The sequence below is a fragment of the Phalacrocorax carbo genome, chromosome 20 (genome assembly GCF_963921805.1).
Source record: "Phalacrocorax carbo chromosome 20, bPhaCar2.1, whole genome shotgun sequence".
NCBI classification, from domain to species: domain Eukaryota; kingdom Metazoa; phylum Chordata; class Aves; order Suliformes; family Phalacrocoracidae; genus Phalacrocorax; species Phalacrocorax carbo.
In genome coordinates, this window is record NC_087532.1 from 4,914,950 (window position 1) to 4,932,501 (window position 17,552).

The 17,552-nt window shown below is 47.2% G+C and overlaps 1 protein-coding gene across 1 annotated transcript; it reads right to left on the reverse strand.

Annotated features, from left to right (window-relative positions):
* Positions 1 to 1,554: 1,554 nt before the first annotated feature.
* Positions 1,555 to 17,220, reverse strand: ENO1 (enolase 1). Its single transcript, XM_064470489.1, has 12 exons — positions 17,107 to 17,220; positions 11,372 to 11,465; positions 9,963 to 10,058; positions 7,356 to 7,414; positions 6,445 to 6,514; positions 6,117 to 6,250; positions 5,727 to 5,949; positions 3,957 to 4,154; positions 3,515 to 3,716; positions 3,053 to 3,161; positions 2,557 to 2,615; positions 1,555 to 2,032 (listed from the first exon to the last, which is right to left on the reverse strand). Exons 2-12 carry the CDS (start codon positions 11,454 to 11,456, stop codon positions 1,963 to 1,965), a joined length of 1,305 nt encoding a protein of 434 aa, XP_064326559.1. The 5' UTR covers positions 11,457 to 11,465; positions 17,107 to 17,220; the 3' UTR covers positions 1,555 to 1,962.
* Positions 17,221 to 17,552: the final 332 nt, after the last annotated feature.

Sequence of the window (17,552 nt, forward strand, 5' to 3'; positions counted from 1 at the left end):
TCCTCTCACGGCCATTGCTCACGGTAGTGCTAGGCAGACCTAACATCTCCCAGCGCCCCTCAACCACCTCCATTCGGGCTGCACTCCTCACAGGGCAGTCCCGTGTCCCTTCCCCTCCGACGGCAGAGCGCTGTTGCACGGGTTTGTTTAGGGATGTAACACACCGTCCTTCCCCCTCAGCAGTTTTAGCTCTGTATTTTGCAACAGCAGCTTTTGAAATGTGTTTGCCCCCCCCCCCCCCAAATCACAAGATGTTAAGAACCAGAGTTTAAGGTAAATGATCACATGCACCCTGGAGCATCCCTGGCTTTACATGTGCCACTTCCATCTTACCAATTTAAAACTAAGATAAAATTGACCTGCAACAGCACGATGCAACACGTGCATCGCCCACAGTGGGGCACTGCCGTGCTCCTCACGGATAATAAAGATGCCAGACACAGGTAATTCAGTTTCCTGGAATTGAAGGACTGGTAGAATAATCGTGTAAGTGAATCAGAAACTAATATTTTCCTTACAAATCTGCCATTATGGCAAAAAAACACCAAGAACTGGCTTAAACAATCCCTCCCTCAAGTGTGCAATCATTTGCCTGTTCCTACCTGGTGAGGGGCTGACCTTACAGCTCCACTCCCCCCGCCCCAGCCTGCGGCTGCTGCTGACAGCGGCTCCACAGAGCAATAGAACCGCAACGGTGACAGAGCCACTGAACCAACTCTTGCCAAACCCCAGGAAAAAGGAATTCTTCCTCACCTCCAAGAATACAAGCACTGCCTGAGAACGAGCCACATGCTTTACAATCTCTCACTGCCTTCCCCTCCCTGCCCAGCCAAACCAGCAGAGCCGCAACCTGAACACAAAGGGTTTTGGAAACAAATATTTGCTCATGAGCCTTTTGTGTAGGGCCATCTGCTCTCACACAGCTGGAAATCCCCTGAAGCCTTTCCTTCCCCCTTGTGAAATATGGTAACTAAATACTAACAGGGTAAAAATTAAAGCACAGCTATCAGATCAACTTTCAATCACACCTCACATTAGAGTGCTATTAACAAAGCCCAAGGGTTCAGGAACAGTGCTGCTCCACAGCTCCCATCCTATTGGGCTACATCCTCTCACAGCAACAGATCAAGATGGAAGTTACAGATTCACTTTCAACATGGTTAGCACTGCGCCAGCCTCCTGCTAAAAGCCAAGGTCACCACAGATTTATTTTGTTAATAGCCCACGGCAAAGGTTAATCACAGCTCTTGCTGGCAGGACACACCTCACCTTTGGCAATGGAGGGAAGGACCTCTGAGCTTTTCCCCTTCCCCTGCAGGATCACAAGATCTGGGGGTTAGAAACCTGGTCTTAGGACCCCCTCCAAGTAACTCAACACATCCCAGAAGGCCACTTCTTAAGAGCAGGTACATGCATTCAGCTAATTCTTTGTCACACAGCAACTTCCATCCACGCCCTGGCCGCAGCAACAGCAGGCTTGCTCCCCGGAGAATGGTCACGCAGAGGTGGGCATCCCCACTCCTCACGCTCTCCCGGAGTCACTCAAAGCCACACTTTGTTGGGTTGTTTGATGCTTTTATTTCTCACATGTAAAAACACTACTATTTCTGTCTGCAGGTACCTCTTGCTGCACTGCAAGTCACATAACTCCAAACATTGAAGACCAGACAGGCAGAGAAAGGAATTGAAGTGTTTATGGCCTGAGTGACATGGTCATGTTCCCAGAGGGCGTTCAATACACAGAAACCCGCCACAGGGACTGTTCTACAAAAGCAGCAGGGCATTACAAGTAACAGATCAGAGCTGGTGAAAACACTAGGTGAAGGAACTAAGGGGGGAAGAAGAGGACCTGCAAACTGGTCTTTTTCCTTCAGCTGCCCTTATCTTTCTAGTACAGGTAATTGTGATCTAAGTAGACAACTAGTGCTTTAAACCAGAACAACGCTGACTGATCTGCACGGCTTAGTTGACACGAGGGTTCCTGAAGTTCCTTCCAGCAAAACGGGCCTTGCTGCCAAGCTCCTCTTCGATTCTGAGGGAAAGGGGAGAGAGTGCTGGGTGTGAGCAGACAGCACAGAACTGCTTTAGCACAGCTGCTGGCCTTGTACTACATCACCCGATTGACCTGGTGCTGAAGATGCTGCCAGTCACAAGCCAGCTCCCACCAAGCAGCTTCAGCTACACGCATGTTCAACTGCACTGGTCAGTACAGCCACCTTACACAACTTTGCCCAAACCTTTTAAATGCTTGCCCAAGGGAACTGCATTATGCAGCAGACGGAAGGACAGTGTCACATATCTAGTACCACAGGATGCTTTGTATGATGTTGCCCTTTAACATCAGACATTACCCACCCGCCTCCATTAGCCCGCAGCCAGCTCTGCCAGCACAGCACCAGCCCAAAAGCGCCTCTGCCAGGGTCCATTTTAAGTCCTTAAGCTGCAGAGTGTTTCTGAGATACAGAAGACCAAGCTATGCCCCAAATGCATTAGTGGAGCATCCATCCCATGCCAAGCTTAACCCTCAGCCCTCCCGAGCTGCTCCCCGAGTCTCACCTCAGCAGCTGGTTGTACTTGGCTAGGCGCTCAGATCGGCAAGGGGCACCGGTTTTGATCTGCAAGGACAAGCAGAAAGTTGGTTCAGAACTACAGCAGAAGTAAGGCCACAGATGCCAACACAAAACTATTCTATACTGTTTAGAATAAGCATAATCACAAGCTTTATTTCACCATCAGGCTCTAAATATCTGTACACTCAAACAGGATAGGGCTTGGGAGCAATAAAGATTTGTTAACAGCTTCAGTATCAGGAAATCCCAATACACCCAGCAGACTTGACTAAGATCTTTTTGAAGTAGTGGTTAAAGGTGAGTTTACACAAGATTATGTTTCCTCGTCACACTCCCATTAGACAAATCAGCTTCCTACATACAGAAACACCAAACCCACATGCCTTAAGTCAGAGAAGACCCCATCTGCTGTGCAGCACAGCTTCATCACCCTATTATCTCATCAAGCAAAAAGGCAAACTACAGCAGCAGCAGATACCAACCTGACCAGTGCAGAGACCAACTACCAGATCAGCGATGAAGGTATCTTCTGTTTCTCCAGAGCGATGACTCACCATCACACCCCAGCCATTGGACTGGGCAAGCTTGCAGCTAGAAGAGATAAAGAGATGAAGCCTCACACCACGCCCTTTGCCCTAAGTGACACTGCCAAGCAGCAGGCCTTCCTTGCTTTGGCAAGACTGAACTGCCCTTTGGTACATGCTCAGCTGATAAAGAGTTGCTTCTACACATGCTCAGACCCAGTGAAGTTGTTTGATGTGCCTATATGACCTCAAGACCACCAAGGTACGAGTTTACTTGCCAATATCCTCTATTAGTTAACAATTGTTCTCCTTTCACAGATGCCCAATCAACAGATTTCTATTCCACTAGCTCCGGTCTAGGTTCATCTCCCTCAGTTAGACAATCCCCCTCCCTGGCATGGCCAAGAGGGGAAAACTTACGCTTGCAGGGACTCTGTCACAGAGCCAATCTGGTTGACTTTAAGAAGGAGGCAGTTGCAAGATTTCTCCTCCACAGCCCTGGCAATGCGCTTTGGATTGGTCACAGTCAGATCATCGCCGACCACCTGGATGCCAACACTGCCAGTGAACTTCTTCCAGGCAGCCCAGTCATCCTGGTCAAACGGATCTTCAATGGACACCACTGTAGAGGGACACAAGCAGCATTAAGACAATGCCACCCAGAAAGGTCTTATTTGAAAGCAGTGGTACCAAAGTGCTCCAGCCAAGTACTACCCTCCTCAAAGAACATTCCCAAGACCCCTAAAAAGGCTGTTTGTTCTGCTCTTGACCCCTCTTTGAGGGGAGGCTGCACCCTAACTCTTTCCTTCTGCAATCAACCCGTATTCGCCACTACTCCCGTGCTTCTTGTTGACAAACTTACAGGGGTAGTTCTTGGCAAAGCCCTTGTACAGGTCAGCCAGCTGATCAGAAGAAATGTATCTGCTGGGATCATCAGGGGATTTGAAGTCCAGGTCATACTTTCCATCACGGTAGAACTCTGAGGCAGCCACATCCATGCCAATGACCACCTTTTCAGAGTAGCCAGCCTTGCTGATAGCAGTCTTCAGCAGCTCCAGAGCTGAAACATGGTAAGGTATTTCTGAGCTCCCACCAAACATCTTAAAGCTATTCAGTTACCAACAACAGCACATTCACTTGGCAAAGAATCTCCATTACGCCCTGTGTAAAGCCCAAAGGCAACATAGAAAACTGCCTTAAACTTTCCCACTTCTGAACTGACTGGAACAAGATATTACTTTAATACTGCTTTCAGCTTGTAATACCCTTGAGACACCATTATGGGATCCATAATCTCTTCAGGCAGGACTACATGTCAGCCCAGAAAGCTTAATGCTAGATGATACTACACCCTCTTTCAGCTTTATGTGTGCAGGCAGGAAGTAATGGCTGCACTTTAATCCCTTTTAGCTCCAGATCAGGTTTTGACCATCCAAACGCTGACAGGCCATGTGATACACAGCCTGCCTCTGCACAGCACACCCCCTCTTGGCGTCTACCCGTTCTCCACTTGCATGTTTATATGCAGAAGAGGGAATAGAACTATTCAGTAGCAGTCTCTGCATACTACCCACTAGGCTACCCTGTCTGGCAGGGTCCAAGCAAGGAAATTTAGTATGGTCACGACCAGTAAGACTCTCCTAATCACCCCTAACTCAAAGCAAACAGCTGGGTCAGCCAGGCTATTTACAGTAGGAAGCTTCGACCACGTGGTTTTGTTGGTTTTTTTTTTTTTGGTGTGCAGATGGTGGTTTCTGGGGTTAAGATGTTCATTAGTACAAACTGCAAAAGCAGCTGCTGCCAGCAACAAATTCCTTGGACTGTAATGGTCATTCAAGGTCATCTTCACTGATGTCTGCTAGGGTACAGACCTAGCCAGAGCTGCACACGACTGCGGGATTTGGAAACACCCCAATTTCTGGTCCTGGCTCAGTATCTTCAGTGACAGAAAAGGCAGTTCAGAGGCCACCTTCAACAATAACATAACTAACAGCTTTAAAGTAATAAGTAACTTAGAGTTCTAGTATTCTACCAGCTCATTAGCAGCTCTGTTTCTGCTAGAGAGGAAGAAAACCAGCTCTTCTGGTATAGTTTTTGTAGGCATAGGTATTTCACTTTCCACAAGACAAACTGCCTCCCTCCCCCACATGTTTCTAACAGAACTCTTTGGCTGTGGAAGCAGAAAATACCTCAGCTTCCCAGGCAAACCTTCATGCACTCCCACACATTACCACACATAGTTCAAACTGTTTTCCTCGTCAGCAGAAAAACAACTCCACCGAGCTTTGATTACTGACTCCTGGGAAACCTACAATGAATGCATGAAGACATTCCCACACCACTTCAACTGGAAGGTGCTAAGATTCCCTTATGCTGCTACAGGAATGAAACAGTAGTGAGGCACTGAAGTCAAAGCCATCCCGTCAAGCTGCATAAACTGATGTCCAGGCTCCGTGTCCTGTACTGGACATCAGTATAGCACCTTGGAAAGTGTTCCAGGACAGAAGCAGAGTAAAGAAACAGCAACAAGTCCTACAACCTACTGATCCTGCCTCCCATTCATGCTGGACAGGTACAGTCTTCATTCTCTGGCTATCGGTTATGCCTCCTCCCACACTTAGCTCATCCTTACCTTCTTTATTTTCCAGTATGTTGGGGGCAAAGCCACCCTCATCACCCACGTTGGTTGCATCTTTGCCGTACTTATCCTTGATGACGTTCTTTAGATTGTGGTAGACCTCTGCACCAATACGCATTGCCTCCTTGAAACTGTCAGCACCCACAGGGAGGATCATGAACTCCTGCATAGCCAGCTTATTGCCAGCATGGGAGCCACCATTGATCACATTGAAAGCCTTGGAGTAATTGAAAACAGAAATCAAGTTAAATGCTGTTCTCAATTTACCCTGGAACATTCTATGTTCAGACTCTTCATTCCCATGAAAACTTGATCCGAGACCGCAAGACATCATGAAGCACCTGGTCAGATCAAGTCTCTAGCTAGCCCTATCAGGAGACTTACAGGAACTGGAAGAATGACTTCTGCATTCCCAGCAAGGTCAGCAATGTGACGGTACAAGGGGACACCCTTCTCAGCAGCACCAGCTTTGCATACAGCCAGAGATACACCCAGGATGGCATTGGCACCAAATTTGGCTGAAATAGGAAGAAATGGTTATACAAGTGTTGTGTCTTCAGAGAGGAACTCAGCAATACCAGCGCCATGGGCTTGGTTACAGAAGTGCACAGCATATGCCATGCACTGCCCATCGTTTCTAATAAGGCAAGCTAGAGTTCTATAAACCAATCTCCATCTTTCCACACCTTGCTGCAACACAAAGCCCACTTACATTTGTTCTCTGATCCATCCATTTCTAGCATCAGTTTGTCAATCTTTTCTTGCTCCACAACGTTGACATTCTGCAGAGAAGCAAGCAAAGCACTGCTTGACACAAAGCATGGCTCTACAAACTCTTACCTATCCATTACATTTTATTCACAACTACCAACAGTTGAAGAGACTAGTTCTTTATCACACAGTAGCATCTTCTGATCACTTCCAGCAGACCAAGGCTGACAGGTAACTTGAACACATCAAAAGCTTGTTTTGCGCTCCACATTCAGAGCTGTAAGCCTTTCATGTTCCTTGGCTTCCTGACATCTACACTGCTCTCTGCCTGGCATGGCATAGGAGGAAGCCCCAGGTTATGCCCCCTGCCCCTTTAGTACAAGCTCTAAGGCAACCAGCTTGTTCACAACATACACCCATTTGTAACTTGCACATAATGTTTGGAACTGTCGCTAAGAACGTGCAACCACTTTAAGCATAACCACTTAGTGTTGCACCATCCTTTCTAGCTAGGGCTTAGTGCCCACCAAGGGCACAGGAATCTCCCTGAAGCAGACCAAGATCCCCTCAGATTCCCTTCCAAATCAGCCAGCTTGGACAAAACCCAGGCCCTCCCCAAGTGCATAAAGGCACTTGTATCTCAACTGCACACCACTGAAGTCTGCCAGTGCTTTACTGTTTCTGCACACTACAGCACTAGGCTGCTAGCAATTGTTTTGATTAGGTGTTAGAAATGCAGTCATTAAGTCAAGCAATTGCTGTAGGTCAGTTTGTTCACATGCACTCCAACACAGAGGCTAACATCCCTCCACATACTACCATTCCTTTAACTGTCTCTAAAGAGACAGCCCCTCAGTTCAGACCCACTGGACTGGCATTAACTGATGTTAGCAGAAGACAGGTTGCTCCTACCTTGCTAATCAGTGCGGGTGCAATTGTTTTATTGACGTGCTCAACAGCTTTTGAGACACCTGGAAGGAACAAGCAAATCAGACACTGGTCAACCACACTGGTTACACAGGCATTAGTAGGTGATCTCAACAACAATAAAATATCAAGAGTACACCTCATGCTATTCAAACCCCGATCCAACCTGAGCTTACAGCCAGATCTGTACACTTATAGAGGTCATCTCAATTGAATGGAAGTTGCATGAAGTAAGCATCATCTAGGAATGCCTGCTGCAATGTTAGTTTGCAAGACCATGCACTGGAGAAATTCATCCAAGTGACAAGGTTGCACTGAAAGCACATCCATTACCTGTGTACACAATGCTGTCCCCAGGAACTCGTTAACATATTTAACAGCTCTGGATACACCTGACAGAAGCGAAATGGACAAGAGAATCAAGGAAGAGATGAAGACTCACAGCCAAAAAAAGCCAGTCATGCAAGAAAAAGAAAAGGACACAAATAGATAAACAGACCTACAAGTCAGCAAGTGTCTGATGCTGAGCAGAAAACTGGAAACAAAAGGGTTCAGAGCATAGCGGAAACTGCATCAGCCAGCAAGGCTGTATTTGGCCTTTCCACCCAGGTTTCCATACTATTGCAAACACCATTGTGGACCTAAACCTCAAGTGGCTGAACAACAGCCTTTAGAAAAGTTTTTAGGATAGGCTATTCCGATTCATTCATGGAATGGATGAGTAAAGGGAAAGAAAAAGGTTTCCCCAGAAGTTCAGCATGCAGCAGCTGCGTCATTTCACTATCTGCTATCCCTTTGTAACATTGCTAAAGCATCACCTTAGCACACATTTTACACTTGATACAGTGCTGAAGTACATTGTCTCTGTACCTGGGTGCAGGCACAGAAATGGACTGTCTGCTCTTGCTTCAGACAGGGAATAAAGCATGAACATCACACCATTCTTTTAATCTACATGGACACACCATGGCATAAACCAGCAGTTCCAGTATAAACTTGCGTCTTCCCCATAAGCAGAGACCATCATTAGCCAGGTACCAAAATTAATCTAAGGAATATTGTCATCCCTGTATAGCATTTAAAGATTTCCAAAGACCTAAGCTTCAGAACTCATGAATGCTAATTAAGTGCACCCTGACCCACATTAATTGCCTTTTAAATGGTCTAAGCCTGCAGATTACAAAAGACCTACCAGCTATCTGCACCTCATCCCATTTGGTGAATATTTTTTCATAACTTATGTTACTCCCCAGCTGACAAAAACCTGCAGCTGTGATGCTTGTCATGGAAGCTCAGATTACCGCCTAGGTAAGTGCCATGAAGAACTGCCTCTAGGATCAGATTTAACAGGTCTAAGCACACACTCATTTAGCACAGTGATGTAAGTACACATTTACTCTCCTCATTGAAAAGTGCCCTAGGTAAACAGCATAAGCTCTTCAGCTCTTTGGGATATTCAGTTATCTAGGAGTTTATTCTGTATTAAAGCAATAACTACAAATCTTCTCAGACAAGGTTCTCTAAGTTCAATTCTGTAGTCATCCACACTAACCTCTCTTTCTTAATAGCCATAAAACATTTCAACTTCTTTTCACCTGACTGGCAGAAAAGTTTGAAGACAAGCAGCTCTCCCAGCCAAAAGTTGATTGCATATACTTGGAAGGCATCGCCAATGCTTTTACAGCAGCAAGCTAACAACAAGTCCTGACTGTCCAAGTTCTCACAGTAGTCCGAAGAATTACTATTAGGATGTTTATTATGTAATGACATCTCATACACAGCTATTACTTTTCCCCAACACTTGTTCCCAAGCCTGTCTGGTGACTGCTGTGTTTAATTTCCTTTCAGAAGATAGTCAGTCCCCAGACAACCAAAATATTATACCACTAAAACTTAAGTATCCTGGCTATCTATAACGGCAGGAAAAAGCTGAAGTGGCTTTACAGTCCAAAACAAAAGTTATCTTCACAATTACCAGTGTAAAACCACATATTAGCTGTGGTCAGCAGCTGGCATAAACCTCAGGTTCAGGATTTAACATGCTGGGATCTAAGGAGTCTGCAGTGCCAGAGCATATACATTTAACAGTTCCTTGAAAACTTGGTCTACGAAGAGAGCTGCAGTTATCACCAAGCCTTATGGAGCAGGTAGTTCAGATGCTCTTCCGGCACTACTAAAGCACTCTGTACTCTGACATGCACCAACGTGCTGGGCAGCAGGAGTGGCACAACAAAGTATGTTTGGGCATGCTGTACTAGAGGCATTATCACCTAGCTGGCATGCTGAGCTCCATGCACCCACCTATGGAAGTACAGTGATCTCCACCACTATGTAGCTGCACTGCTGGAGGCAGAGTCACTCTCCACATGGTCCCCTGGGAAATCCAGCAGCCTGTGTTCTACCCCTGCCCCAGCCCCTACGTGTGGTAGGTGTAGCTATCACCTTACTGTTCGCCTCCACTGCTTTTGGTTAACTGCCATGCCTTGTACAGAATATGGACAGCAGTAGAGGAGCCCACATGTCCTCTGCTATGATCTGGCAGCAACATAGCCACTGTAACAGGCCAAGCTGGGTACCAAAATTCAGGTTTACCTTTCCCCATGTAGCGTGTCTTGTCATTGTCACGAAGCTCCAGAGCTTCATAGACTCCAGTTGAGGCACCGCTGGGGACAGCAGCTCTGAACAGACCTGTTCACAACAGAAAAAATAACTGTCTTGGCACATTCAAGCCCACAAAATATCTCTACCCATATACCCTCCCAACCTTCCACAACCTTCCATCCCTGGAGACGGAAGAGGCAATCTCCAAACCACATCTCTGCTCACTTATACAGTGTTCCTGAGAGCTGTCTGCTCCTTTGCAGCATCACCAATTCATCAGTGTCTCCCTCATACTTATCAACAGCAAGCTAACGCACTCCTCTTCCACTGTGCATTTCAAGCATTTAGTCAGGAGTGTCATCCATTCCCCTTCCAAAAACACACCTTTATTCACCAAATCTACTTTTGAGCTCAGCCTGGCAGGCAAGCCCTTAAATTATTCTACGATGTGGCACACAAGGGACAATTAGGAGGCCTATTTTGTTAATATGAGTTCTGAGCCCTTCCAACAACAGCACAGCCACCCAGAACGCCCATTCTTCCAGCCCAAGATGCTGAACTTTGAGCAAATCAGTACACTGGAGTCTGTTCTGCCTGCAGTTCAAGATGCCATCTCCAGTCTTTCCCTTATCCCACTACAGCAAAGAGCTTAGGAGAGGCAATCTCATTTAATGACTACACTAATCTTTTGAGGCAGAGAGATCAGCTATTGTGTTTGCTCAGTCCACCAAACCACCCTGGTATGTGTTTGCACAATGCCTTTGTCAGATCCTATCAGATGTGAGACAAACAACTAACAGACCCAGGGAAAGTCCTACAATAATTAAAAATATAAGATGTTATATTCGAAAACCCAATTAGACAAGTTGTTTAGTCCTGCCAGAGTACTTATGCAGAGAAGAAACCATTACCCAAGACTCAACTCAGCAGCAGAAGACTGTTCCATTACACAAGGCTGCTAGACAAATCAAGAATTACACTCTAAGTGTAGTCATACAGAGTTTAGAGAATACTGAAAACTAAGACTATGAGCAGCTGCCTAAGGACAGGAACAAAGGCTTTGTTAATGCTGACTTAGCAAATGCTATCCCAGTTACCCTCAGGGCAAGGGGAGGAAGGCAGGCTTGGATTAACACTTGCACAATTTAGACTGTAAGCAGCAGCACACTTCAGGAAACCCTTCACTGCCCAGGCTCTCTTGAGCTCAGCAAATTCATCCCAGTAGAACAAGGTAGGGTTTTCCTGCAAGTCCCATAGCAAGATCAGCAACATGTTATATGCATGGAGGAAAGAGTAGGCACAACTCCACTGCTAGAACAGGGCAGTCTGTATACTTTGGACTGCCTCTTCAGCTTCATCAGATACAAGAAAGGAATAAACGTCTACAGCTATGGACTCACCTTTGTTGGTAAAGAGGTCTACCTCAACAGTGGGATTCCCACGTGAGTCAAAGATTTCACGGGCATGGATCTTGAGAATGGACATCTTTAATACCTGAAAAGAAGAGTTTAGCATTAATCATGGTTTGGGTGGGAAGGGACCTTCCAAGACTGTCTAGTTCAACACCCCTGCCTCAAGCAGGGACATCTTTCACTAGATCAGGTTGCTCAAAGCCCTGCTCAACCTGTCTCTGAATGCTTCCAACAATGGAGCAGCCACAACCTCTCTGGACAACCTCTTCCAGTGTCTCATCACCCTCATCCTAAAAAATTTCTTCCTTATATCCAAATTAAATACAGCCTCTTTCAAGCTTTCAGTTTTAACCTGTTCATCAATATTGTTCAAACACAGCTCTGTGCAATCAACTTTTTTTTAAATACATAAAGGGCAACCCCCACTCCTCGCCTCTCCCTCCTGAGGAGTTTATAGCCATTGATTGCAGCACTCCAGTCCTGTGATTCATCCCACCAGTTTCAATGATAGCAATTAGATTGCTTTCTAGGTGCACAGGGGCTTCCCACCTCCTCCTGTTTGTTACCCATGCTGCATGCATTGGACATTCCAGTCAGGCTGCCGACCCTGTCAGCTTTTTAGACCTGGCCTGAATTCCTTTAAGGCACTTCACAACTGTGTCCGTGTTGGTTCTTAACGTATCAGCAGCCGCTGGCTCTTCTTTGATATTCAAAACTCCATCTCCTTCCCACCAAAGTCTAGTTTAAAGCTTTCTTAAGTCTGGCCAGCTTGTTGGCAAAAATGCCCTTGCCCCACTTCATCAGGTGAATCCTATCAGCTCCTGAAAGGCTTAGCTTCTCAAAGGTTGATCCATGATCATAAAAGCCAAAATCTGAGTATGGCACCAGCCAGGCAAACACCTGTTGAATTCGCTTCCTCCTTCCTGAACCCCACCCTCTGACTGGGAGGCTAGAGGAAACCACCTGTGCTCCTGATCCTTTTAACACTGCTCCCAGGGACATGTCTCTTTTGACATTTCTAAGTTACCTGACTGCAGCATCACGAGACCCTACACAGAACAGTAGGCATAGATGATCATTTGTAGGGTTTACCGGGCTCGGCAGCCTCTCAGTGATGTCACAAACACAAGCTTCCGGTAGGGCAGCAAAATTCTCTAGAGAAATTGTCTGAATGGAAAATGGGCACTTCAGTGCCTCTCAGTAAGGAATCTCTAATTACTAATGCCTTACATGCTTTTCTGGTGACACAAGTCCTAATGCGGGTGGGTGGCTGGATCAACTTTGCATGGCTTGCTTTTCCTGGGTCCTCTCTCTTACTCACACACTCTTCATTCTTCAACCCCAGCGCATCACATCTGTTACGCAGGAGCATTTTGAAGGACTGGGGAAGGTTCTTCCACCCCAAGTGAAAACAAGGGTCCAGTCTCCTTCATCTCATGCATTACTTGGATCAGTTAGCTCAAGGCTGAATTCAGGCTTCCCCTCCCCTTGCACAGCATTAAGGCAGGGCTCAGGCTGACAGTGCACAATACCACGTATCTTTCTCCTGCTCACACCCCTGGATACTGCACCGCCTGTTCAGCTCCTCTAAACTAGCTACTTATTTGAGGAGTTTTCCCCACAGCTGCACTTGTGGTTATGACTGCTGCCTTCACGTGCCGGGGGACTTCCATATACTGAAGCTCCATGCAACCTAAGGTCTGGACAGCTATTCCAGTCCTTGGGAGCACTGTTTGGGTGGAGACATCAGCATAGGTAAGCTGTAGTGCTTCTGCTTGGCTTTCAGCCACAGCCTTGCAGTGGACACCATTTTCTTTCAGCAGGTCACAGCTTCCTTACAGTTCTTAGAGGGGAAAAAAAAACCGATAATTCACTAAGAAAGTGGTAATTCTTTTGAAAGATGTCATCCTTCTAACTCCCTGGAGACCTCAAGTTTCTGGGTAGACTTGCACAGCCACCAGCTAAGCTGGTGTGACCATGAGGTTGCAGCCTAAGCCTGCAGGTGAGCAGAGCAGGCAGCAGCCCAAATACTGGCACACCCTTCCCACAAGAGCTGCCACACAAACTGCTGATGCCTGCTCCCAACAGACACCACTCCTGTTTCCATGCCCTGCTTCCCAGAGGCCAGTTGTGTATAACTTCCAGCAGCTTGAACTGGCCACAGGCACAGCTGGCACCACCCAACTCTCTCTCACCCCTCATGAGACCTGCCACCCAGGCCCTCTCCCTCACAGCCCACGGGTGCAGAAACAACCTCTGACACCCTCCCCAGGGACCCCACAAGCCTTGCACCCCTCTCAGCATGCAGCAACTGCTGCTGCCAGCATCAACTTGACATTCACATCCTGTAGTAACACCTACAATCATGGTAACAGTTCAAAAACATCACTTCACACTATTTCAAATAGGAAAACTTTTATATTTTGTTAGTCATGTGTTGAAAGGACAGAGATCTCAACCTAGGTGGGAAGAACAGTCTAAAACTAGAAGCTTTGGTTCCAGAGAGATCTTGGGGAATGTCACCTCACCACATAAGAGCAGGCAAGCAATCCTAATACAGGAAATCTCTGCTACTAGTTAGAATTCTTTCTGGTAAGAGACTAAAGTGCAACAGTTCTTAGTATGCACAGCAGCTGTTCAGAGCCAAATGTAACCCATCTTGAAATAGCAACACTCACAGCTCTAATTAAGAACTCATATTAATAGTTATACCCTGTCTTGAGTATTTACAGGAATAGCTCTTCCTCTTAAAAGGAAGAGGAATCATCACAATCTTCTGCATACTTCCTTTTCCCCCCTTCTCACATATCTATACAAGTTTCCTTAAGAAAACTGAAGTAAGGAATGCCTTATGTAAGCTCAACTACATTTTAAAAATCAAGTCATACAAATGCCTCTAAGGCACTGACTGGCACCAAACCCAGTTCATCTGCAGAGAAGAAAGCTCAGCTTCAGAAACAGAACGATCTGGAAGCCAACTTTTTGGCAAGCTAATGTGGGTGGTAACCCTGTTTACAGAAATGGTCATGAATCTCTCCACAGTTACTGCTAAGTTAAGAAAACAGGACCTTAGGGATACTGTTGCTTTTACAGAATTGGGGGGTGGGGGTTAACGCCATACACTCATTTCTTCCTCCACAGCAAATTTCCTCCCTTCCCATGTTAAAAATATGGGTAGCTATTTGGTTTGCCCCATGGCTTTAAAATGTCCCTTCTAGCTGTCCTGCCTCTAAGCAGGAAATTGTATAAGGCAGCTCAAAGATTTTAGATATTGCCAATTTTACAGTAAGACACTGACAGATGATATGACTACCCTAAGAAGCAAGACAACTTAGTTCAAGCTGCCCTTCATGTGCCACTACTTAACCCTAAGCAGTAAATCTGTAAGCTAGAAATAAATCCCCACAACTCACCAGTTTTATCAGTCCCGTCCACACTAACACTTATCTCTCTGCACTTGCACTGAGCAATGGCTAATAGGAAGAATCCCCATTTATCTGAAAAGGGCTTTCAGAGGTTTAGGATGGCACCTACTATGCCTTACTTTCAGTTTCAGAACATTGGCTTTGAGACAAATATTAGGTGCCCTGTTCTTTGAAAGCACAGCCAGCTCACAGGAAGTCTTAGTGCAATGTAAGAACTGTTTGTTCACTTTCACAAGGAAGTGCAACTTCAGGAATACAGACTGCAAGAGCTTCCATTGGGAATGTCTGCCAGGTGTGACATTACTCCAGCGTCCTTGACAAATGACCTCTCCAGTAGTCCCTCCCTTTTCTTTAGAAAAGGCATTTTCACAGCACTGCGTCATTCCAGAAATTCCTCACACCATATTTTTTGGGGGGCGGGGGGGCTCATTTTGCAACCCCCCTCACTTCTGTGTTCAAGGAACACTTTTCCCACTGAGCTATTCCTGGGTAAAAATCTGATGCTGTTTAGCTTATCACAAGCTGAGCTGTATGTGTTCTGCCTCAATCAATTCAGTCAACTCCTTTTGAAAGTGAGTCAGCCCACACACAGGTCTAGCTGTGGAAATGCTAACCGAATGCAAGAGAGCTCAGCAGCAGCACTGCCTGCTCCAGGCCTTTGCACTCAGTGATGGAGCTACCCACACACACAAAAATACCATGGCAGTATTTAATGCAGGCATTGCTTTAAATCTTTTTTGTACTCTAATCTGCTGACAAGGTCGGTGACTCCCTTTAGGAGAGGAATCACACTAGCTTTCCTGACCTTCCCGGGAGCACACATGTTATCACCTGCTTCAAGGCTAAGTTACAGCCCAATGCACCACACCAGTTCCCAGTACTAGCTTCACTATCAGCTGAAGTCCAAGAAAACACCGTGTACTCCCTACCAGATCTTGTGCTCTGCACAGGGAATGCAGTACTGTAAAACCAATGCAGACTGCTCCAACTGAAAGTCGTTTCCAGAATTTCGTTTACAGCCAGCTTTATAACCAAAAGCTGCACTCATGAGTTATTCTGCAGTTACATTTCTCTTAAGTCAAGACAGGGTTAAGACTAAGCACTGCAAGCATCTGAATGGACATTAAAAAACAACAGTAAAGTTGTTTGGCCATAGAAAGAACTATCCTAGTTAGCATCTTATTACAGAACTGCCATACAGTTATCAGTGGAAGTCTTATGTGACACTTAAATGTCCTCTAAGACTGCAAGTCTTGCACCACCATCACTCTGCAAAAAAGAAAAGCTTACTCATTAGACTCATTAGACCTTTGATCTCACTGTATTAGATATTAACATTGCTGAAGCACTCCTAAAAATGTGAACCACCAGGAGCACCTTCCAACCCCATTCCCTTGCTTTCCATGTGGTATTAATTCACCTCCATGCTCTGCAATACAACCCAATGTGTTTTAAGTAAGGCCTGGCAGGGGATAAGTCACAGACATGTTGAACTACTTTCTCTCTCATTATTTAGTAAGATGGAGGCCTGAAACTGCATTGCCTCAGTCTGTGGGTTTGGATGACAAACTTCACTACTTCCTGCCAGGCTCAGAAAGTCACTGCCCTGCCCTGTGACTCAGCAGTCAATTAACGGAACCGGAGAAGGACCAAGATCCTCTCCTGCACCCCTGCACGAGGCAAGCTGCTTATAAAAAGCAATTTTTCTTCCACACCTTCCCATCCAGAGATGTGCATCAAGTTGTCGGGTCCTACCCCCCACAACCACTGCCTTGCGATAGCTGGTACTTAATTAACCCCGTTGGGAGATCTAAGGCACACAGATCTGAGTGCTGACATCAAACGTTAAATATTTGAGATGCGAAGCTGAAGGACATCCACTGCCGCTAAAGAGGGGAAGGTCCAAATCACGACACGCAATCCGAGAGCAACTGTTAATGATTAAGAGAGAGGTTAAACCCTGCCTTTGAAAGAAGCCTTGACCCACCACGTCCCCCAGGTTTTACCACACACACACCCCGCCCCGCGCACGCTGAGGGGACTGAGGCCGGCGCAGGCCTCCCCCCACCCCCCCAATGCTGCCCGTGGGGCGGGAAACGGGCCCGCAGACCGCCTAAGCCCGGCCTAGCTCTCAGGCAAAGCCAGCGCGGTCCCACCTCACGGAGGCAGCGGGGACCCCGGATCTGCTTCCCAAGTGGAGGAAGAGTGGAAACCCCGGCCCCACCAGGACCTCTCACCCCGCGGAGGGCCTAGGCCGCCGCGGCTCGCCCGGCCCACAGGCCCCACCGCCGCACTCACCCCGGCCCGGCCCCGCACGGATCCGCACCGCTCACCGCCTCACCTCCGACTGGGACCGAGCGCCTGCGCCGACGCCAGGCTATAGCCCACCCCGTGCAGTTGTCCCGCCCCCTGCTTCTCCATTGGTTGTCTCAACCCCTCTCCGGTCTTCTATTGGCTACCGCTTCCTCGCGCCAGAGGCGGGCTGCGGGTGCGTGCGCTACGTGCCGCGGCGGCCCTGCCGTTCACCTTGTGGAAAATCCGCCCCCCCTTTTCTGCCCGGCGGCGCCCACGCGTGGGCGGGGGGCAGCGCGCGGGGCCGGTTGCGGGGGGAGCGCCGGGACCCCGCCGGGGCAGCTTTCCTCCCTGTGCGGCAAACCCCCGAGCCAGTGACATCCCTAGGGCTTTTCTGCCGGCGTGTGCGCACAAAGGAAACGGTTCCTTTGTGCCCGTATATACTTGAACTG